The sequence below is a fragment of the Brachypodium distachyon genome, chromosome 2, assembly GCF_000005505.3.
Source record: "Brachypodium distachyon strain Bd21 chromosome 2, Brachypodium_distachyon_v3.0, whole genome shotgun sequence".
In the NCBI taxonomy this organism is placed as follows: Eukaryota; Viridiplantae; Streptophyta; class Magnoliopsida; order Poales; family Poaceae; genus Brachypodium; species Brachypodium distachyon.
This window is the reverse complement of record NC_016132.3, coordinates 4,545,395-4,567,894: the sequence shown is the minus strand read 5'-3', so window position 1 is coordinate 4,567,894 and position 22,500 is coordinate 4,545,395. Positions and strand designations below refer to the sequence as shown.

General features: G+C 45.9%; 2 protein-coding genes across 2 annotated transcripts; one reads left to right on the top strand and one right to left on the bottom strand.

The window, feature by feature from the left end:
* Window positions 1–6,284: 6,284 nt before the first annotated feature.
* On the top strand, window positions 6,285–12,908 carry LOC100839189 (casein kinase 1-like protein HD16). Its single transcript, XM_003564955.4, has 16 exons — window positions 6,285–6,738; window positions 7,167–7,301; window positions 7,388–7,461; window positions 7,536–7,605; window positions 7,783–7,838; window positions 7,925–7,996; window positions 8,089–8,183; window positions 8,285–8,351; window positions 8,443–8,572; window positions 8,659–8,877; window positions 9,393–9,532; window positions 9,610–9,784; window positions 9,950–10,040; window positions 11,852–12,009; window positions 12,187–12,375; window positions 12,461–12,908. Exons 1-16 carry the CDS (start codon window positions 6,643–6,645, stop codon window positions 12,518–12,520), a joined length of 1,827 nt encoding a protein of 608 aa, XP_003565003.1. The 5' UTR covers window positions 6,285–6,642; the 3' UTR covers window positions 12,521–12,908.
* Window positions 12,909–13,454: 546 nt separating this feature from the next.
* LOC100837975 (heat shock 70 kDa protein BIP5) lies at window positions 13,455–15,685 on the bottom strand. The gene has a single exon (XM_003565413.3). The coding sequence runs from the start codon at window positions 15,606–15,608 to the stop codon at window positions 13,593–13,595; it is 2,016 nt and encodes a 671-aa protein (XP_003565461.1). The 5' UTR covers window positions 15,609–15,685; the 3' UTR covers window positions 13,455–13,592.
* Between the last annotated feature and the right edge of the window lie 6,815 nt (window positions 15,686–22,500).

Sequence of the window (22,500 nt, the reverse complement as noted above, 5' to 3'; positions counted from 1 at the left end):
CAGTCACCTCTCCCAGCATGTCCCTCCATCTCAATGTGTGGTGTGCCAGCAAGTAGAGGAGGAGGTAGAAGGCGCCGTCAGCAAAGACCGTCTGAGGTCTCGGAGTCTTCACTGATCCCCTCGGGCCTGACCCCTCCCCGTTCGCTCGACTTGGTGACTAGGGTGCCAAATATCTATGGGTGTGCCCATATCTCAAGTGACTGATTTTTTAAGCAACATGTTTTCTTCTTAGTCGATAGTATCAGAGCCACTACCTTCTCTTTTGTTATGAATCTTAACAAACAATGTACATCCAACGGCTGAACAATCAATTTATCCCTAACTATAGTCATGTGATTTAGATACAGCAAACCCGAATATCTTGTTTTTAAGTATATAAGTATGGAGATGTTTCTGGAAACAAAAAAAATATAAATATATATTTACTCTTATAAAAAACTGATTTGATAATCCATCTCCATGTGTTCTATCATTCCGTGAAACATTGGATTATTAGAAAGATATATATAGCATTAAGATTATTACACATTTGACAATCTATACTTATATGAGTTCGGATACTACAAATATTGATTGTAAAATTAGTTCAATATTAAAGTGGATCCAAAAAAACAAAGAAAATCCACCCATACAAATATTGAATGTAAAATACAAAACATTATAAGAATTATTAAAATATAGAAAATAAACACATTAGAATACATTTCTGCAATCATAAAATAAACATTTAATGTTATATGTATTATATACGAATTTGCCCTACCTCGCCCGCCCTCATGGACCTTTGGACAAGCGGCGAATATTCAGTTTCTTCTCCTCACCATTTCTTCCGTTGCATTCTTCTTCACGGTGTCCACGCTCACACCACCAAACAAGGAGCGTCGATCCGCATCTCCTCCCACTGCCATGGGCACGCTCACATCCGTATCTCCTCTTAGTTGGTGTGAGTCCGATGACATCTACCTCGAGTTGGTGTACTTGCAGAATATCAGCATGTAACTCTGTTTTTCCTCGGCGGCATTCACCCTTGTAGCTTGGTAAGAGACTTCTACATTTTTCTTAAATCAATCAAAAATTTGATTAGTTTATGGATATAATCTAACATTTGCCGAAAGAAGACTAAATAATCATTATTAAAATTGAATTAGTGTTCGTATTAATAATATTATGTTACATCTAGTATAAATTGTGTAAAATTTGTCGTATACATGTCAAATTCTTACTCACTATGACCCTAAATGTGTGAAATATACTGTACAAATTACCAGACATGTTCATATTCATTTTCGATATTTTAGCTACTTAGATCACTCTATATTTGGGACTAAACCATGTTTGTATTAGTATCTGGCATTTCTTACTTGCACTTTGAAAAATAGTGTGTGCCCAAATGGGGCACCATGGTGACTGCTCACTGGGATTTTGAAACAATGAACTCGACCGACACAATTGGGTATACTTCTCAAACATTTTATTTTTTGATATATATCCGACTATAATAATTGAAATGAAACAAGTACTCCCAAAAATAAAAACATGCTCACTCTATCCTTTCACACTCGTGCCACCTCAGAACTCGTCAAAGAGATACCCTGAAGCAGCTTCGCAGAGAGTTCAGTTTCCCAAAGATGAAATGAAACAAACTTAAGAAAGACCCTAAACAAACCCCCATAGCCAGAAGTCCCAGATCATTGGGCTTCCTAGGTTCCTTGTCCGACCTATCAATAACATTGGTGGTAGCAAGAAATGGGATTTACACACATGTCAGTGCTATATATGGGAATTTAGTGAGATTGATGGACCGTCCCATGCATATTTTGGTACTTCCTTCGATCTACAATAAGTGTCGTTGATTTTACACATCAGCGACACCTATTATGGTGGTAGCAACAAATGACATTCACACACATGTGAGTGCTATGTAAACAACACTTATTATGGACCGGAGGGATTAATTAAATTCAAAACTTATCAACAAAATAGTGAGATATATGGACCTAGGTATCTATTATTTCTTAGAGAGTTCAGAGTTAAGGTACACGCTTGCATGGATGCATGCTTGCAATGGTGTGTAAGTGTATATGTCTCTTTTGTGATCCCTAAAAAAACCCAGACCTATGCTCCGCTATGAGACGTCATAAATGGCAAGTGTAAGTATGATCTGCTACTTCTGATCCATAAGAAGTGTGTCGGATTTTGTACTAACTTAGTACTCCCTCCGATCCATAATAAGTGTCGGGAATTTGTACTAACGTTAGTACAAATTTGCACTAACTCCCCCACACTTATTATGGATCGTAGGGAATACAAAGTAGTACTAAATCTGAGACACTTATTATGGATCGCAGGGAGTAATTGTTATTTTTACCTTTTGTGTCACCATATGTTGCGAAGCTAATAAGAATGGGATTGGGATTTTTATTTTCATGCCCCACCTTCCTTGGTCTTGCTCACTTTTGTCCCACGCTTCAAACTCTGCTCACTTTTGTCCTCGTTCTTCTGCAAAGCCTCACAAGTGCCCAAACAAAGCTCTGCCGTTGGGTCAACCTCTTTGACCGTCATCTACTAACTGGTGGGGCCACGTTCTCAGGTTGGCCGAGAGCCCTTGGAGCGCTACAACAAGTGGGGCCGAGGGGTGCGTTGACAGGTGGGGTCGACGGAAGGGATGGCAGGAGAGGCCGAGTTAAGAACTTACAAGTGGGACGAGTATACTCCTTACATGTGGGACCGATGGAGCTAATTACATGTTGGGACAAAGATAACAATGACATGTGGGCCCAGCCGGTTTCTCTTTCCTCTTTCACCTTCCCCCTCCCCCCAAACCAGCTCTCTGCCTCCCCCCGCCCTTGCCGCCGCTGCCGCCGCCTCGTCACAAATCCTTTAGCCGGTAGCAATGCAGGCATCCTATCAATAGCTCTAGGATAAGTAAAAGATGGAGAGGCATTAAAAGGACTAGCACTGAAGTTAATGTGATAGGAAGTGAAGGTGAACCTCTATTGCTGTTGAAGTCTCATCTGCTAAAGAATTCACTACAACAGATCAGACTTCATGTGACGAAATGTAAACGTCACTGAATAGCTGAAAACGTCACGGAAAAACCCACAGTGACGTTTACGGAGCATCACTAGCATCGTCACTGAATCACCGTCATGGATTCATCCTAGTGACGCGAAGTTCAGGCACCGTCATTGATACATGATTTTCTGTTACGTTCCTTAAAACGTCATCGATGAGCCTATTCAATGACGCCTAGTTACGTCACACATTACCTACCAATATGTCACAAAACACTATTTTCCATGACGCTAGAACGTCACTGAATTCTGCCACGTCAGCTCCAGGCCCTTTTACAAACATCACAGATTAACGTCACAAATGAACGTGACGTCATGCGGTGATTATTTTCTAAAAACAATATTTATGGATAATTTTTAATTCGATTTATTTATATTTTTGCCAAATCTATTATTCAGAATTTTTTCTTTTATGAAATTAAAGCTATTAATTTATTCAGTCTAGCATGGAGTACAGTTTTGCGGCATACCTTTCTATCTCTTATCTTGGCTATGCCTTTCTCCGGTCTGCCTTCGAGCTGCTTGAGATCCCTGAGGGTCATGGTGCTGACAGAATCCTTCACTAAGGACCTACCGAAATATTTCAGACAAGTTAGACTGCAAAAACATAACTATTGGTGAAATCTCATATACATCATGATATGATTTGATAGATGTTTACCTGTTTGAGTTCTGCAGGCTACTAATTTGCTGGCGCGGTTTGGAGGATTCCCGCTGGTAGTGCTGCAAGTTTGAAAATTGGTAGAGCATTCACCATCAGTAACCAACCATTTTTACTAATCCAAATAGCACTGATCATTTATAAATTAAGAAGCCAGTCGGCAACAAACATAGTTACTGAAAACCCAGTTGCACACTACGCCAGAATGGGTTACTGGCGCACGAGCTCCAGTGGCGGTACAACTGGTCCAAAACATTCACCGCCACTGGCCGTCGTTGGAGGAATCCAAAACAAACCGCCACTGCTAGTGGAGCACCGGTGGCGGTGAAAACACTCGCACGACCAGCACCACCACCGGTGCTCTAGCACCCGTGGCGGTGGTCATTCACCACCACTGGAGCTCCTTAGTAGTCACCGGCGCACGAGCACTAGTGGCGGTTAAAGTGGTCGAAAAAACAAACCGCCATTGGTAAGTCGTTGGAAGAATCTGAAACGAGTACCAATGGCGGTTAGCTTCCACCGCCGCTGTTAGTGGAGCACTAGTAGCGGTGCCAGCACTCATGCGGCTTTCACCGCCACTAGTGCTCCTAGTACCAGTGGCCGCATCAGTTACCCGCCACTAGTGCTCCTCAGAGATTCCCATCCCGTTTACCAGTGGCGGGCAGATTCTTTGAACCGCCACTGGTAAGTTATCTATAAAGCAAAGTTATTGTGGCTTATCTTCCTCAGCTCGCGCGTCTCTGGACCAATTGTGGCCCTTGAACACACAGGCGACGGCGAAGCTCTGCCAAAATTCCATGGCGCCGGCGGCCGGAAGGTTGCTCCCTTTCCCTCTCCTTCTTCCTCCTCTCCCTCTCCTTTCCTCTAGCTCCTTCCTCTCTTCTCTTCTTCCTCGATGTGGCTGAAATGGCGCCGGCGGCCGGGAGAGCTCAATCTCTCTCCAGGAGCTGTCCCGGCCGGCCCCCTTGCTTGGGAGGTCCCCCACTCTTCCCCTAGCTCCGTTTCTCCCTCCCCTCTGTCGTCTCTCTGGTTGCTGTGCGCGCGCCCCCTCCCCTCTGTCTCTCTGGTCCCCCCTCTCTCTCTCTCTGCTCCCCTCTGTGATTAATTAAGCTGCTCTCTCTCAATAAAATATGTGTTGAATGTGCATGTTCCGCGTCCATCATGCCGTGTTTGTGAATATTTTTGTTTGTACATGTATACGGGCCATCGTGCTGTTTGTGTTCACATGTGGGTGTGGGTGGGTGTTTATTTGGCATTTTTTTTTGCAAAATTTGTAAATTTTATAGCAAAGGTCATGCCGAAATTTTGTGTGATACTATATGTAACTTGATTTATGTTTGTTTATCGTGTTTTAACTCGATGAGCCATGCTTGGATGTACGAGGAGACAAGAAATTGCAAAAAGTGGATAAGAAAACTGAAGGACTTCACTGATGTCGCCACGGAACATATGCTGAGAAAAGGGGACGACATGACATGTTGTCCAAGCAATTGTCGTAACACAATGATGCTTCTGCCAAGCGATGTGGAGTTGCACTTGCTCCTACACGGATTTGTGTTGGGTGATTCACGTTGGACTTGTCACGGCGAGGATGCCATTGAAGTTGAACGCGACCCAGAAATGGAGAACATGGAGCATGATGATCCATCCGACGAACCATGCCGTGGCGAAGATCAAGAAGTTCCGCAAGGCAGGGTGGCCGAAATGCTAGATGATGTGCACCTGCGTAAACAGTTAGATGACGCTGACGATGAGTTAGTGTCCCGTAAATTCCAGAAGCTGAGGGAGGATGCAGAGAAACCGTTGTATGAAAATGCAGGGCCGGACAAAACTGTGCTGGAAGTAACGCTCGAACTTCTCCGAATGAAGGCAAAATATAACATCGTGGACTCGGAATTCACGGATATTTTGAGTTACCTTTCTACAGTTCTTCCTGCGGGCAACATGTTGCCTAAGAGCACGTACGGAGCGAAGAAAGTTGCATGTCCCCTCGGGTTAGAGGTTGTCAGATACCATGGTTGTCCGTTGGACTGCATCATATATAAGGGTAACTACAAAGACATGCACAGCTGTCCAGTATGCAAAACATCCTGATACAGGAAGAAAAATTCCAATCCTGAGGGCCTTCCGGAGGAAGAAGTGACTCATGGTCCAGCGACGAAGACGGTATGGTATCTCCCGTGTGGTAGCCGGCTGGAGCGTTGGTTTCAAAACGAGAAGGAAGCCAGGTGGTTCATCTTCCACGACGCGACTCAAAAGGATATCGGTCTTGATGGGGTGTACCGTAACGACGATGGTGTACTTAGACACCCCACCGATGCGGCTCAATGGAGGACCCTGAACAAGGAGTTTCCAGACTTCGACGTAGAGCCCAGAAACATCAGGTTCGGGATGTGCACGGACGGAATCAATCTGTTCGGAAACGTGATCTTTACGAAATATCCTTTTAAGTTTCCCGCAGTACCGAGAGCAGCTCGTGGAAATTTGGAATACCTTATCCCATGCAGATCGTATGTCGACATTAAAGACGAAAATAGGAACTGCGCGACCTTTCAGCGTAGGCGGAATGTGTTTCAGAGTAGCAAGCCGAGGAACAGTTGGACTGTTCGTCCTGCTCTAGGATCTTTCCGTGCCGTTCCTCCCCCTTGCTCTAGCCGAGAGCGAGCCCGAGAGACCATCGCCTCCTCCGTCCCGGCCGTCGCCGCTGACCACCTCATCGGCCGCCGTATACAAAACCCTAGCACAGGGAAACTGCGACGCAGTCCACCAGTCCGATCTCGTTTTCCCCAGGGAGCGTCAGTGCCCCGCGGCGGTGCGTGCCGAGGCCGTGGAAAGCAGAGGGGAACTGCAGAATCCCGGAAGCTGAGCCACGAGGTATCCGGAGCAGTTGAACCACGAGGCGGACGGATGGACGAGCTCGACAGCGGCGATAAGGGAGTCGCTGGCCCCGGCCCCGGCCCCGCACCTGGCGACGACGGGAGCGCTGCGCCGTTCCCTGATACGGTAAGCGCGAGATATCTCCTAGGAAAGTGGGGGTAGCGGGGTTTGAAATATCTCCTAGGCTGCCGCTGCGTAATTTTAGATGGTGGAAATTGGGTGGCGTTTAGGGTTCTATTTCTTGATTAAGCGCTGAAACTCGTGGATCGCAGGCCCGTAATTTGGTGAGATAATATGCTTGTAGCATAATAAGTTTTCCTAGTGGTTGTTTCTGCAACTCGTGATTTCACTAGGAGGGAGTACATGATTTCGGCGTTCCAAGGATGAAATGGTTCACTAAACTCCTTTTATGCATCTCCATTTCATTTTAAATCATGTTCTGAGGAGCTTGCCTTATACCCGGTATATAGGGTGCAACACCTTCATATGTTGTGTTTATGGCTGCATTACTTGATTACTATCCTCTACTTATTTATTGGTTGTGCTTGGAACAGGTCCAAATTGGGAATTCACCAACCTATAAACTTGGAAGAAAGCTTGGCAAGGGGGGGTTTGGACAAGTATATGTTGGTCGACGTACTTCATCTCCTAGTCTTGGTGACAGGAACCCTGGTGCAAATGCTTTGGAGGTCATTATATCTCTTAAAAGATTTGAAGTATTGCTAGACGCCTAGAACTGAGGCCATCATGGTACTCATGCTTATTTATCTGTCAGGTTGCACTAAAATTTGAGCATCGAACCAGCAAAGGTTGCCATTATGGAGCTCCATCTGAATGGCAGGTTTACAAGTGAGTAATTGGTTTTTAGTTTGGTTTCTCTTGTATGTTACCTTCGTTGCTTATGTTAAACCACCCTCTGGCAGCACTCTTAGTGGAAATCATGGTGTCCCACGGGTACACTACAAAGGAAAGCAGGGCGACTTTTACATTATGGTAATGGGTTTTTCACTTTTTTCTATATATGAAAAATGCATTACCAAATAAGTTATTTAATTGTACGCGTGAATATGTGTCCCTGCTTTGTATGGGTTCCTAGAAAGTTTCTGTGTTCCGAACATTCCCATAATTTGTTTGGTAACTTTTAATCAATTATGTTCGGTGTTCATGCAGGTTATGGATATGTTGGGACCAAGCCTGTGGGATGTTTGGAATAATAATTCCCATTCGTGAGCACTTGCTCGTTGCCTATAATTATTGTTTACAGTTCATATGCAACCTCTTCGATTATATGAAGTTGTGGTATTTTTTACAGGATGTCTGTTGAGATGGTTGCTTGTATAGCTATAGAAGCCATCTCCATACTTGAGAAGATGCACTCGAAAGGGTAATTTGATATTCTGTTCTTCAGATAGAGTCCTAGGAATGTCTTGGATGGTGCTCGTGAGTTTGTAGGTAACAAGATTTTTTATATGGCAGGTATGTCCATGGTGATGTGAAACCTGAGAACTTTCTGCTTGGTCTGTGTGGTACCCTGGAAGAGAAGAAACTTTTTCTCGTTGACCTTGGGCTGGGTAATTCATAATAAGATCTCATCCTTATATTGTGTCTACTTGGTATAAAATATTTATGTTACTTCCATGGACCTATGACCAATCATTTTGTACCATCACAGCTACAAAATGGAAGGAGGCTGGAAATGGGCAGCACATTGGATATGACCAGAGACCTGATGTATTTAGGTTCGGATGGAAATATATTGATGATGCTGTTCATTTTGCGCATTATATGTAGTTGACCTGCTCTCGTCATTTATGTTTTTCCTGTAAACAGGGGGACTGTTCGCTACGCTAGTGTGCATGCTCACTTGGGAAGAACTGGAAGTAGGAGAGATGACCTTGAATCCCTAGCGTACACACTTATTTTTCTTCTACGTGGCCGTCTACCTTGGCAAGGACTCCAGGTTAATTTTGTTTGATGTTTGAATTTGTTTTCTTCTTATTCCTGTTTCTGTTTTTATGTTTATGTTTGTCTTTATAATCAATTTAGGGAGAGAACAAAGGTTTTCTTGTCAGCAAGAAAAAGATGGCAACCTCTCCAGAATCTCTGTGTGCCATTTGTCCACAATCTTTTCGACAATTTGTTGAGTACGTCGTGAATTTGAAGTTTGACGAAGAACCCAATTATGCAAAGTGCATCTCTCTTTTTGATGGTATTGTTGGTCCAAATCCAGACATCAGACCAATACACACTGATGGCGCTCAGAAGGTACATTTTATTTCTTTCTAAACTTTGTTTCTTTTCACCGTTTTCATTAACTTTAAGGGCTCATGACCATGTCAGTCACCAAGTAATTTTAGATTCCACCATTGGCCTGTAGAGCTATAGCTTCTATGAAATATAATTGCTAAATTTCAGTTGATTGTTATTGTTCAGTTTATTGGGTAACCTTGTGATTTTGTATTATTGGGTGAACTCAGTTTTAGATCTCCTACTGTACTATTTGCTATCTCATAATTTTCACTCCATAAAATGCCAAATATAGAATATAATGTACATGGCCCTAAAACACCATATTGTGCCATTGTAGACCACAGTATGGTGTTTTAGAGTAGGACTGTAGGAGCAGCTGCATTCCTCTTGAAATGTGTTATGCAATGGAGAATATTGAACTCTAACAGTTCAGCAACGAATCCCATATTTTATATTTATAGTTTCTCTGTTGTTTTTATGTAAACCACCTGTTTACTCAGCTGCCTAATGCTTTGTTGGATTGCTACCAGCTCATATACCAGGTTGGTCAGAAACGAGGCCGCATCTTAGTGCAGGAAGATGATGAGCAACCTAAGAAGAAGATTAGAATGGGAATGCCGGCAACTCAGTGGATCAGTGTTTATAGTGCCCGGCGGCCTATGAAGCAGAGGCATGCATGGCTCAGAATAGTAAATATTAAATACTAAAGATAATTTTTCGCTGTCTTACTACATATATAATTTTCAGGTACCACTACAATGTTGCAGATGATAGATTAGTGCAACATATTCTGAAAGGAAATGAAGATGGCTTGTTCATAAGTTCAGTTTCCTCTTCCTCAAATCTGTGGGCTTTAATAATGGATGCTGGCACTGGTTTTACTTCTCAAGTACATGAAATCTCTCATCACTTCCTTCACAAGGTGAGCAATTAGTTCGGACCATTCTACTTTCCAGAATATACCTTTCTCTGTTTATGATTGAGTAGCAATACTTTACCAATTAGGCATTCTCAATTATATTCTGTTGTCATTTGCATTGTACTGTTTTCTGTTATTATGGCTGTTAACTTGCTAGTTCTATGTTAGGAATGGATACTGGAGCAGTGGGAGAGAAATTACTATATCACCGCGTTGGCCGGTGCAAATAGTGGAAATTCCTTAGTTATCATGTCAAGAGGTAATCTTATTACCCCCCCCCCCCCCCCCCGTTCCATGTATCTAGACATGACTTAGTGTATAGATATTTAGTCAAAGTTGAGACATCCTTTGTTGGACGGAGGAATACTTCAATTTGATGGTTGGACTGCCACTTGTCTCCAGATCATCATTGTATGACCTGGTATTAACTGCCAAGATTCATCTCAGATATGTATTCTGAAGATATATTTTGGCAATTTTCCCCACCTATGTGCTTTTGCCCGAAGCATGGTGAATACCCTGAATCAGTGTCACATTGGTTATGTGGCAATACATTTAGAAATTTCCTACAAATTTAAGCTTTTTTGCTTCGAAATGGAGGCAAAAGCTTTGCCCCATCTCATTAATTAAGTAGAAGATTGATAGCCGGTTAATTAGCGGCGAACCGGGCAAAAACCATTACAAGACTCCATGGGCCATTGCTGAACACGATAACCACCGGCACGCCGCTAGCCGACCTGGCTACCCACACACACTCCACACAGACCGTTGAGGGGAAGACCGTCGTCGCGGTTGACCGCCAAAGGCATCGTCATCACACACATCACTCCTCGAGCCGGCGACTCTGACTTCCCTGCAATCAGCCAACAACGACGCTGCCGCAACAACAGCCGCATGAAACACGCACCGGTCAATCCCTAACAGTCAGCCAACACGCCGAGGAAAGACAACATCGGAATTGGTGACAAGTATCAGTGTATCACAAGAAAGAGTAGCGAGCCTTGAACTGGAGATCGCCGGACACCAGCACCACCTTTCAGGAGGCACCATCGCCGCCTCGTCACAAGAGGCACCCATCACGTCTACCACGGTGGCATCGTCATCGACAAACAGTCCACCGGACCGGCAACTCCACAACAGACACCGAAAAGGCCTCGCAACTCGGTTGCACCGACCATACTGCTAAACGGCAAAAACACTGCACGGACAAACCCATAAGATCGACAGGCGATCAACGACAAAGACAAGCCATGACCCCACTCCACTCGCCACCGCCGTCGATGCCACAACACACCCTCAAACAAGTCTCCTGACCTGCTCACGAGCAGCTTGCCGCATAGCTCACCACAGACCACATCCAGCCATCCAAAGAGGACACCAGAGCACCACCACGCGCCCGCCACCGCACCTCGGACAGCTCGCATCCTGCCACCAGCTCAGGACAGCAAGTCGCACAGATCTCACCACAGCACAGCCCAGATCCAGCCTGCTTCACTCCCGCATGGCCGCCGCCTCGCCCGCATGAACCCACGCGGCCTTGAAATGCGGCCGCCGCCCCAATCGTGCCAGATCAGCCCTCATCGGGCCCAGATGCGGCCCGGAACACCTCCGCCGTGACCTGGCAGCCTCACTGCCGCCTCGCACCCATGGCCGCCGCCCGAAGCGCTGTCCCTGGCCCTGCTGCCGCCGAGGGGAGGAGCTAGCCGGTGGGCCGGGAACACCGCCCGAGCCGCCCTGGGAAGGCGACATGGGGGCGTGCGGGGATAAATCGATGCCAGGTTTCATTACAAATTTAATCTTTTAACCATAACAAGCTAAAACAATGCTCTACACACATTTGGATAAATATACCTTTTAGCGCCCCTTTCTGCCCAAATCAATGCTAGTTGAGCTGAGATGTGCCTATATTGATGCATTTAGGCATTCAGGAGGAGCTACACCTATTTTTAGATTTTAGCTCACTACATCTAGTGAGATCTACAAGAAACTTCGTATGTTTTTGGATTTGAATCTTGGAATAATGTCTGTTTGTATCTATGGGCAAGAGCTAATTTTCAAGTATATCTCCAGGAACACAGTATGCACAGCAATCCTACAAAGTAAGTGATTCTTTTCCCTTCAAATGGATAAACAAAAAGTGGAAGGAGGGCTTCTATGTCACCGCCATGGCTACAGCTGGAAGTCGATGGGCAATCGTCATGTCCCGAAATGCTGGTTTCTCTGATCAGGTATGTGTGTCATTTTATTCTTAGTGTTCCCAAGACTTTAAGTTGCAATGAATTTTAGAGGCAGATGTGGTTGTGAAGTAAATTTGGGGAGATATTTCTAGTGGCACATCGGGAAAGAATTTCTTTATGAACATAACCACGAGTTATGAGAATCTAAATAAACCTTTTTTTTTGCAGGTAGTGGAGCTTGATTTCTTATATCCGAGCGAGGGTATCCATCATCGTTGGGATAATGGTTATCGCATCACTGCAACAGCCGCCACATTGGACCAGGCAGCGTTTATCTTGAGCATCCCTAGACGAAAGCCTAACGATGAAACTCAGGAGACCCTAAGAACATCTGCTTTCCCAAGCCAGCATGTGAAGGTGACTCGACCTTTGCTACTTATTATGTAAAGTCTAAACTCCAGATAAGGGATGCATGTTTCTTACAGCTGGAATCTATTTGCAGGAAAAATGGTCAAAAAATCTTTACCTAGCATCCATCTGCTATGGAAGAGCAGTTTCATGAAGCCTGTTTTTGTGATTTGGTTCTTGGTAAGATCTACTAATATGAACCGCCGATGACAAGGGGAATTTTGAAATGCGAACAATACTAATTTACTTACCATAACTAACCAAAGGTAACCTGTGACGAAAGAGGATGTACCAAGATTAAGAAGCCTTGTGCTTTGTTGCTGTGGTTATGTTGTGTATAAATTATCATAGTGTAATGTTGTAAAGGTAAAATTGTATTTCATTAACTGTCATCTCTATGAAGTTTTAGTCTGTTCCTTGAGAAAAAGTATCACAGTATTGTAGTACAAGACTGGAACAGTATTGGCTCCGGAACATTGTGCTGATTTCGCTGTTTATGCAACTGTTGCCGCTGGATTGAAATTTTCGGAACAATACTTTCATTTACAACGTGTACTTCGCTCTGTAAATTTTACATGAACGTGCCTCTAAGCTAGCAGAACACACCCAATTCGACACTGCGAGGTTCAGACGACAAAATACTGATACTTATTGCAGATGACTCGAAGGGGCGCCCGGAACTTGCTCTTTGCAGTAGAATCAGAGGCGAAATTTCAGGAATTGTTAGGCGTACTCTCCTGCCACCTGTTCCAATTCAGAGACCCAGAACGTAAAATTCTGAAATTGCGGGGATAGGGAAAATATAGGACTCCTGCGTCACGGTTTGCAACTTTGAACAAATTCTGGTCGTCTTGTTTTCTTCTTCCATTCAGTTTTTCAGATTGCCTTGACATGCAGCATGCTTCACCGAGGAGGAAGTAGTAACTGAAGAGCGCAAGTGCCTTCCACCGATTCCTCGAGCACGAGCACCTACTACGAGATGGCTCGTGAAAACTCTGACGTGGTTGCGGATGCTGTATGACGCCGCGGAGCTCGAAGGGAGCCAGAAGAACCGGTTCGACGTGTTCAACGCGATATACCAGGTAGTGTGCATGAATACCGTCTATATAAGTCAGGCAGCCAAACACTTGACACTAAGAGTGACCTTGGGCATTGGTCAGTCCAGTACGTAATTCAAATCTAATGTTATTACTAAGCTACAAATATATAAGAACAGGGAAAAAAAACTAAAGCTCGTCGTGGTCGTCTTCCTCGGCTTCGTCATGCCCGCCACCGGACTTGTGGGAGTCCGCGGCGGCGAAGACAGGGTTGCAGAGGTCCTCGAGCTCCTTGAGCTTCTCCACGTACTCATCCTTATCCGCTTCCGGGTTCTCGTCGATCCACTCGCTGGCCTCCCTGGCCGCCTCCCGGACCCTCTCCTTATCCCCGCCGTCCATCCCTTGCCCAGCCTCGCCGTCCACCGTGGTCCGGACGTGGTACACGTACGCCTCCATCCTGTTCCTCGCGTCGACCCTCTCCCTCACCTTCCTGTCCTCCTCGGCGAACTCCTCCGCCTCGCGCACCATCCGGTCGATCTCCTCCTGCGTGATCCGGCGGTCGGCGGCGCTCGTGATCTGGATCTTCTCCGACTTACCCGTGCCCTTGTCCGCCGCCTTAACATGGAGGATGCCATTGACGTCCACCTCGAAGGTGACCTCGATCTGCGGCGTGCCCCGGGGCGCCGGCGCGATGCCGGTCAGGTCGAACTTGCCGAGCTGCTTGTTGTCCTTGGTCATGCTCCGCTCGCCCTCGAACACCACGACGCTCACCGTGGTCTGCCGGTCCTGGTACGTGGTGAACGTCTTGGTCTTCCTCGTGGGGATCACCGTGCCGCGCGGGATCAGGGGCGTCATGACGCCGCCGGCCGTCTCGATGCCGAGCGTGAGCGGCGTCACGTCGAGCACCACGAGCTTCTCGGCGTTGTCCCCACGCACGATGCTCCCCTGCACGGCCGCGCCGTACGCCACGGCCTCGTCAGGGTTGACGCCTTTGCTGGGCTCCTTGCCGTCGAAGTAGTCCTTGAGGAACTGCTGGATCTTGGGGATCCGGGTGCTGCCGCCGACTAACACGACCTCGTGGATGTCGCCCTTGGCGAGCCCGGCGTCCGCCATGGCCTTCTTGACGGGGGTCATCGTCTTGCGGAAGAGGTCCGAGTTGAGCTCCTCGAACCGGGCCCTGGTGAGCGGCTCCGACAGGTCGACGCCGTCGAAGAGCGACTCGATCTCCACCCGGACCTGGTGCTGGCTGCTGAGCGCGCGCTTGGCGCGCTCGCACTCGCGCCGGAGCTTCCCCAGCGCGCGGGCGTCGTGGGAGACGTCCTTGCCGTGCTTGCGCTTGACAAGCTTGACGAGGTAGTCCATGAGGCGGTGGTCGAAGTCCTCGCCGCCGAGGTGGGTGTCGCCGTTGGTGGCCAGCACCTCGAAGACGCCGTTGTCGATGGTGAGCACGCTGACGTCGAAGGTGCCGCCGCCGAGGTCGAAGACGAGCACGTTCCTCTCCTCCTTGGCGTCCTTGGCCTTGTTGTCGAGGCCGTAGGCGATGGCGGCGGCGGTGGGCTCGTTGATGAGGCGGACGACGTTGAGGCCGGCGATGGCGCCGGCGTCCTTGGTGGCCTGGCGCTGCGCGTCGTTGAAGTAGGCCGGGATGGTGATCACGGCGTCCTTCACCGGTTCCCCCAGGAACGCCTCCGCCGTCTCCTTCATCCGCGTCAGCACCATGGCGCTCACCTCCTCCGGGCTCAGCGTCCGCACGTCGCCGTCCTTCACCTCAACCTCCATGTGCGGCTTCCCGCGCTTCTCCACGATCTTGTACGGCAGGTGCTTCATGTCCTTGTGCACCTCCGCGTCGCCGTACTGTCGGCCGATGAGGCGCTTGGCGTCGTAGATGGTGCGGAGGGGGTTGGAGGCGGCCTGGTTCTTGGCGGCCTCGCCGATGAGGCGCTCGCCGGAGTCGGTGAAGGCGACCCAGGAGGGGGTGATGCGGTTGCCTTGGTCGTTGGCAATGATCTCCACGTGGCCGTTCCGGTACACGCCCACGCACGAGTAGGTCGTGCCCAGGTCGATGCCGATCACCGGACCGCCAGACGCCTTGTTCGCCGGCTGCTGATCCCCCTTCGAGTCCGCCGCCGCGGCCGACGGAGCCACCAGAAACCCCACGAGGAACAGCCCCAGAAGCAACGCCGTCGTCGACGTCCCTCGGGCCATGCCGTCGAAACTAGCTGCTTTTGCCTGCTAGTTTATCGAAGTTGTTGTCGTCGTTGTTTGTGTGTGCAACTAGTTGACGATCGATCGAGGCAGGACGAGGCGGAAGACGCGGCTATTTATCGCGGCAAGCAAGGTAGCACCGATGACGTCGCGTGGGCGAATCGAAGGCGGTGTTCTGCCCGATGCTGTGTCCGTTCAGGACTTCAGGTCCGGCAGCTGCCGTGGCGACACGCTGGCGAGGCGATCTGGGCCGTCCGCTCCGCTGATCGGGCGGCTGCGAGGGGGTCTGTGACGTGTTGGCTGGAACTTGGCTGTGTGACGTGTTTCCCTTTCTGCGAGGAGATCATGTGACGTGTTGGGTAGCAAATACAGTTCGAGAAAGGATCGACGTAATCGTGCATTGCCTTTTGCCGCTTCGTCCTCAAACTGTTTTCCTCCTTCTACTTCGTCCGGTACTTTTACTTATTATTATACATCTACCAGTATAATGTCCGTGCCTTGCCACGGCTTTTTTCTTTTCACTTTCACATGTGCGCATGCGTGGTTATAGATCGACAAACTCATCCACAAAAACATTGATGAAAATATCATAATATTTCCAACGTATGGAACACTTGCGTTTCTTGACTACAAACAGCTCACTGCGGACAAACATAATAACAATCGGAAAAACAACAAACACACATTAGATATCAATCTGACAGCCATCTAGAGACGGAGTGTTACAACGAACAAACATAAAAAAATAAATCAAACACACTATCACTTGAAAATGTGTGCACAATGCCGAGGCAGGGAAGAGTCTAACCTTATTTACACATCATGCACCTTACATTTCTCGCCCGATAAAACAATTTCACTACACAAATAAAAATGATTTCATATACAAGACATATTCGTTATAATACAATCCATGCAAATATTCATGTGGACCACTGGACCAAGGAACAAATAAAAGTCTCCTTTAACACAAAAAAATAAATCTTTATTTAACATAAGTATCAACTCTAGTTCATTTAGAGAACAATTGAATGTCTGTGCACCGAAGGTTCGGGCATAAAACCGAAACGGGCTTAGGCCTCTACCAATGGTCAATGTGCTTTCTGCAAGATTGGACCTAGTTCAGAGTTCATCTATTATGTACCCAGTTCAGAGCCCAAACCCCGATGGCTTTAAAGTGGTTAGTGGTTACTAAATCTAAAGTAAACATATTTGCTGGTATAAAAAAGTTAACCCAATATATTTCAGTTTCTCAAGAGCCTCTTGCTGCTCGTTGGCCCAACAAAAACCATTCTTCTTCAGTGCATTGAACAATGGCTTACATATCAGTCCATAATTTTGTATGAACCTCCTGTCGATCCCAGAAACCCCCTTAATTTAGTCACATTGACAGGCTCAGGCCACTTAATCATAGCTTCTATTCTTCACCCAAAAAAAAAAGCATAGCTTATATTTTTCCAGGGTCTATAGCCAAACCTTCTCTGCTTATCACATGTCCCAGATATTCAATATGTTTCAGATGTAACACATGTTCTGCCATGTTCTTACTGTAAACTAGTATATCATCAAAGAAGACCAACCCAAACTTCCTCATCAGTGGAGCTAGCAAGTTGTTCATTAATGACTGGAAGGTAGCAGGGGCACTGGTTAAACCAAATGTCATTACCACAAATTCATAATGCCCAACATGAGTGCTAAATGCAGTCTTTTTCACATTATCTTGGGTGCACATGTGGGAACGTGCAGCATGTAGGAGAAACTATGGTGCATGGAGACTCTGATGTGGACTTGGTGAGGCAGAGCCGGAGTGAGAGAAAATCCGGGGATAGTGCTGTTGGACAAAGAATACTCGGAACAAACCCTTTGTTTTGGCCTGCCGTACCCTAACCCACCGGCCAAATTGGGTCTCATCCAATCCACATAGAGGGAAGCTGACTGCCTCGACTGGTTAATTAGGAACAGTACCTTTTTACCTATAGTCAAATGCTGTACCACGCAATATCAGGTTTAGCGAATGTATTATCCCACTGAATTAATAAAAGAATTTTCTATATCTAAGTAGAAGCAACCCACTACTTGATTTCTTTAAACATGCAAGCATGCCACATCATCACATAATTAATTTGTTCACATCTATTTAGTGGAAAACTACTTTTGCACATGCATGCATGTTACTTCCATCAAGTAATTCCCACTAAGTGAAAAATGTACAATTTTATTATATGTTTTCAATTTTGAATACTCTTTATGTTAACTAAAAAAATTCCGCAACAACATGCGGGACATCATTTAGTTTACTCAACTGTTCTACACCAAAACAAATTAGATAAATGGATCAACTGATAATGTGTCTATTTTTGCTATCTTACACAACAATATTTGGTTCATTAGCATGCAGCTCCCACTTTTTATTTTGTCGATAGTTGGGCAGCATATTTCCGTTAATAATATGACATGACAGTACTTGAAACAATTGTTTGTTTTCTTGTTTCTATTTTCCTTTTCTTATGATCAGAAATACAGTTGGATCAGTGTTTCATGGAGAGAGCAATAGCTTCAGAACTCGAGCAATTCTGGGCATGCCTTTACCAGGAATACTTGACAGAAAGCGGGATGCTCATTGACGTACAGGACAAGGACTTAAAGTTTCAAGAACTGTACCAAAAGTACAAGCATGTAAGTCCCAATTTTCTGCGGATAAGCAGTGTATACCTGATCGAGGCTCCTACCAACATTCTGAAACGACCTGTTGTCCTGCAGGTGCTGTACCATGCCGCTGAATTTGAACAAAGCCCAAGGGACCTTAATGATGTGTTCGATGAAGCCTGCGTGATTTACCAAATCGTGTATAAGAGGGTGCAGGCTACTAAAAAAGCCGGGAGTTGTGCCTTTGTGTGGAATGTTGCTGGGCGTGCACTATGCCATTTCTATTCCCTCGGGAGCGAGGGCGACAAGGTGCTTGTCCCGTTGCCGGTTGCTCAGAATCTTCTTACGAAACGCCGCAGGTAGCAGCTAATGTCTACATGTTGTAGGATAAGTAGGTATCTATTGTGACAGTAGTATTAGGAGGACATTTAAGTTGATGAGTTAACTGTAGGCTATACCTGCTTCAAGCGGGTTATGTAAAGCCCTCGAAGTGCCTGTTGATGCATGTACTTACTACGGTGCGTTCGCAGTTAGCACTTGTAAAGTTGTAACCGGAGCTGCGAATTCACTGTGTATCATCTGTATAAGGTTCCGAACCGCTATTTAATCGCAATCCAGTATTCCAGTGCATTCGTTCTCTCACTACTATGTACTTCCTTCCGATTCTAAATTCTTGTCTCAAATTTGTCCAAATATGAACGAATCTATTCTCAAAAAGCGTTTAGATACATGTAATATTTTGTCAACAATTTAAGATAGGAGATAGTACTCTTTATTTATTAGGGTGACTTGCTGTTTAGTTTAACTATCTCGTTACTACGGAGGCCATCCTGATAATGAACTTAAAATGTGGATTTTATGCTTCCGTTTGTCATGAAATCGGACGGTAACCTATTTTCGGAGAGACTGTAATAAGCCGGTGTATGTGTTGCCGGTTTGGGTTCAGGGAGAAATGAAAAGAAATTACCCACGGTATTGAGCCAAATGTGTCCCATATTTTACCTCACACGAGGAAAAGGAATGCGAAGTTAGGCGAGAACTCCTCGGCCCTGCTGAGCACGTTTCCCTCCAACAAGACTGAACCGATTCCATAAAAAAAAACCTTAACTGACTGGAAAAACAAGAACGAATGCAACGATAAAGACGACACGGCGCCTAGGGCACATGCTAAGGATGAACGGTAAATAAAAATGAGAAGTTAGTCTTCAACTACCTCCAATGCATAATAAGCGTCACTGATTTTCGTACAAAGTTGTAAGTTGAAATAAATAAGCACCGCTTATTATGGATCGGGGGAGTATATGGTTTGTAATTACTTTTTAGTGCCCTCAGCAAATAAAAACAATTTTCAGTGATCTAGACCACTTTTTTAAAGCACTTAACTCTTTTCTATGGTCCCAAAAAACGATCATTTTCAAAAAACGAAAATGTACAAATACATAAAACAACTAGAACTCAAAACAATTGGGAACTCAAAATTAGTGTTCTCCACCAGGATAAGTTTCCTGCTGCACATCTAACTTGAGTCTCTACCGGACGGCCGGTCCCGGTCCGCGCCAGATAAGTCTGCATTCCCAATCTTTTTGCGCATGACACGCAACACTGCAATCCAAGCCCACCATTTGACACGCATGCAACCGATCGAGCTATCAGCTGACAGTTCCACTGAGAAAAGAACATCACCAGGGATCGATCCATCATATATTGGACGAGGGAGACATACAAGAACACTGGAGATCCTGCGTGGATCTGCTACAGATCTCCCGGGATCCTCACGGGATCTATCCCAGACCACGGCCAGGAACAACGGATGGGATCACGGACGGATGGATGGAACCGGCCGCCGCCGCCGCTGTTTTTCGACACCTGCATCCACGTGTTTTTAGGCGGCAACACACACATATGGTAATAGTAGTACGGAGTAGTAATAAACAATAAATCTGTTGGCCGCGCGCGTCAAATCAACTTGGTTAGTTATGGTTAGACAAGGAAAGCTCAGTGCCGTGCCCGTGTGTGACTCGGCTCTTTTCGGTAGACAGATTCACTTGCGCCGCTAGCTGCTCAGCTGAACACGTAAACGTCGACAGACAGCGCTAGATTCACATGGATACGCTCTGAGGAATCGGGAGTGGATATATGGCTATATGCGCGCGTGTGAACGTATATATCCAGAGTCTTGACGCATGCATGCTAATTCTGCTTCCACACCCACGTGCCATGTCTCCCTGGAATATACTTACTCGTGGCAGTAGGAGTATTATTTTACAGGAATGAACGGTTCAATTTTCGTAGATTTTCAAAATTCCTCGTGTGTGTGTGTCGTGCGCAGTAACCACAGAAAATTAAATAAAAACTCTGCAAGCACGAACCAAACAGTTCAGTTGATTAGTACGGAACATAGAAAAAAAAAATTAGAACATCGCTCGAGGCTTATTCCATCGAACAAATCCGATTGAACATGCTCAATCAAAAAAACAGGAATATTAGCAAAATAAATATGAGAAGTATCAAACGAAAGAGCGGCACGAGCACAACAATGTGCGGCCCGATTAGCAGCTTTTCTAGAAAAGCGTAATCTAAAACCCTGGAAGGAGGAAACCCATGACTTCATCTTCCTGATAATCTGTCCACACAGGGACCTGCGTCCTGTCCCAGACGCACACAACCACCTGACAGTCCGTCTCCACTTCGAGTACACAGTTGTTTTGCCTTTTTGACGGAGATTTCGTCTCATGATCTTGACGAGGGATATGACGAGACGTCGAGACGTGACTGATGGACTAGCTTAGCTCGCTCGAAGATCCTCCGTCCTGACATATCTGATTCGATCTACTGCATACATGAGCTAGCTTTACGCCAAGACAGCTGCATGTGCTGTCGTGTTAAATCCAATAGAAAGAAGTGTATATATGTAGGAGTGCTCCTTAAGTCTACATTCCAAAGATCCTTTGAGATCATATCTGCTCAGGATCGATCGATGTGCATGGATCCAAGAATTGGTATTTGATAGAGACTTCTGCTTGACCTGCATGTTTATTGTAAAGTTCATGTCATGGTCCGATATATCGATCGAGAGGGAAGAGCATACGATGTCAGGATCCTCGAGATGAAGCTGGTCTACATTCATATCAATATCAACATTCATATCCATGCATGATCTCATGGAGATCTCACGACCGAAGTGGTGAAGAAAATTGTACATCGATCTTGTTCACGTCGATCGAAGGGTCTCTGCGGCTTTCGTCCGGATCTTGGATAAATGCGTACCAACTAGCTAGCTAGATCCCCAATCTGATCGAGACGAGACACCATGTATGCATGCATGCATATGCATATAGAGAGAGACTAGATAGAGCTAGAGAAGTTGCTAGTGTGCAAAATTGGCCGGGGAGAATTTAGTAGCCAATTAGATCCGGCTGGAGTCTCCAAGAAGTAGCTAGAGGCTACTAACTTGCCTGTATCCCCGGGAGATATAGATCCGGGCAAGATCTCGCGACGACGATGATGCATGTGATCGACGGAGAGAAACGTAATTGTGGTAGACAAATTAATTAAGATCGATCTGACACGTACGGGCGAATCTAGGAAAGGCGCTAGCAGTTGAATTGACTTGACTGTAGCCGCGTAGCGGGTCTAGCAGACGGCCGGATGTGTTTCATAGGAAGAGAAACTAAAACGTAGTGCATACCACACTATTGAACAACACTGTGCGTACGTACCTAGAGTCTAGAGATTAACTGGGCGGGGATATATATTGTGACCACCAAATCACGCACTGCACCACATTTGGCATCTTATTTCGCCCTTGATCTGATCCATCCCATTTGGCATTGATAAAATTAAATTTTTTTCATCCTCAACTTGTCGAGAAATAAGTAAATGGTTTCTCAAAAAAAATTCCGTATATTTTTCGTCCTCTAATGGTGAAAAACCGGACACCAAAGGTCCCTCGCTCCTCCAAAACGGTACTAGCTAGTGTCATCATATCATAGTTTTGGCCCAATAATTGTCATATTACCCTGTCAAATAGGCATCAATTTTCGTTCTATCCCCACTAATACCACTTCGAATGGAGAGAGGGACCATTGTTGTCCGATGTCCGATTTTCAACAATTGAGGAACAAAAAGTATGGTAAGCATGCGCGCCAGGAAGAAGGACGAAGAAAAAGAAAGATAGTGAAACGAAGACGAATGGGACCGCGAGAGCTCAAGGGTGTTGAATGGGTAAGAGCATCTCTAGCAGATC

What these genes read in the sequence shown, in the direction of transcription:
- LOC100839189 (XM_003564955.4), top strand. Translation starts at nt 6,643, where the DNA reads ATGGACGAGCTCGACAGCGGCGATAAGGGAGTCGCTGGCCCCGGCCCC. An exon ending in TCTCGTTGACCTTGGGCTGG is followed by an intron (nt 8,184 to 8,284) that starts GTAATTCATAAT and finishes GTACCATCACAG; the next exon opens with CTACAAAATGGAAGGAGGCT. An exon ending in CTTAGTTATCATGTCAAGAG is followed by an intron (nt 10,041 to 11,851) that starts GTAATCTTATTA and finishes GTATATCTCCAG; the next exon opens with GAACACAGTATGCACAGCAA.
- LOC100837975 (XM_003565413.3), bottom strand. Translation starts at nt 15,608, where the DNA reads ATGGCCCGAGGGACGTCGACGACGGCGTTGCTTCTGGGGCTGTTCCTC.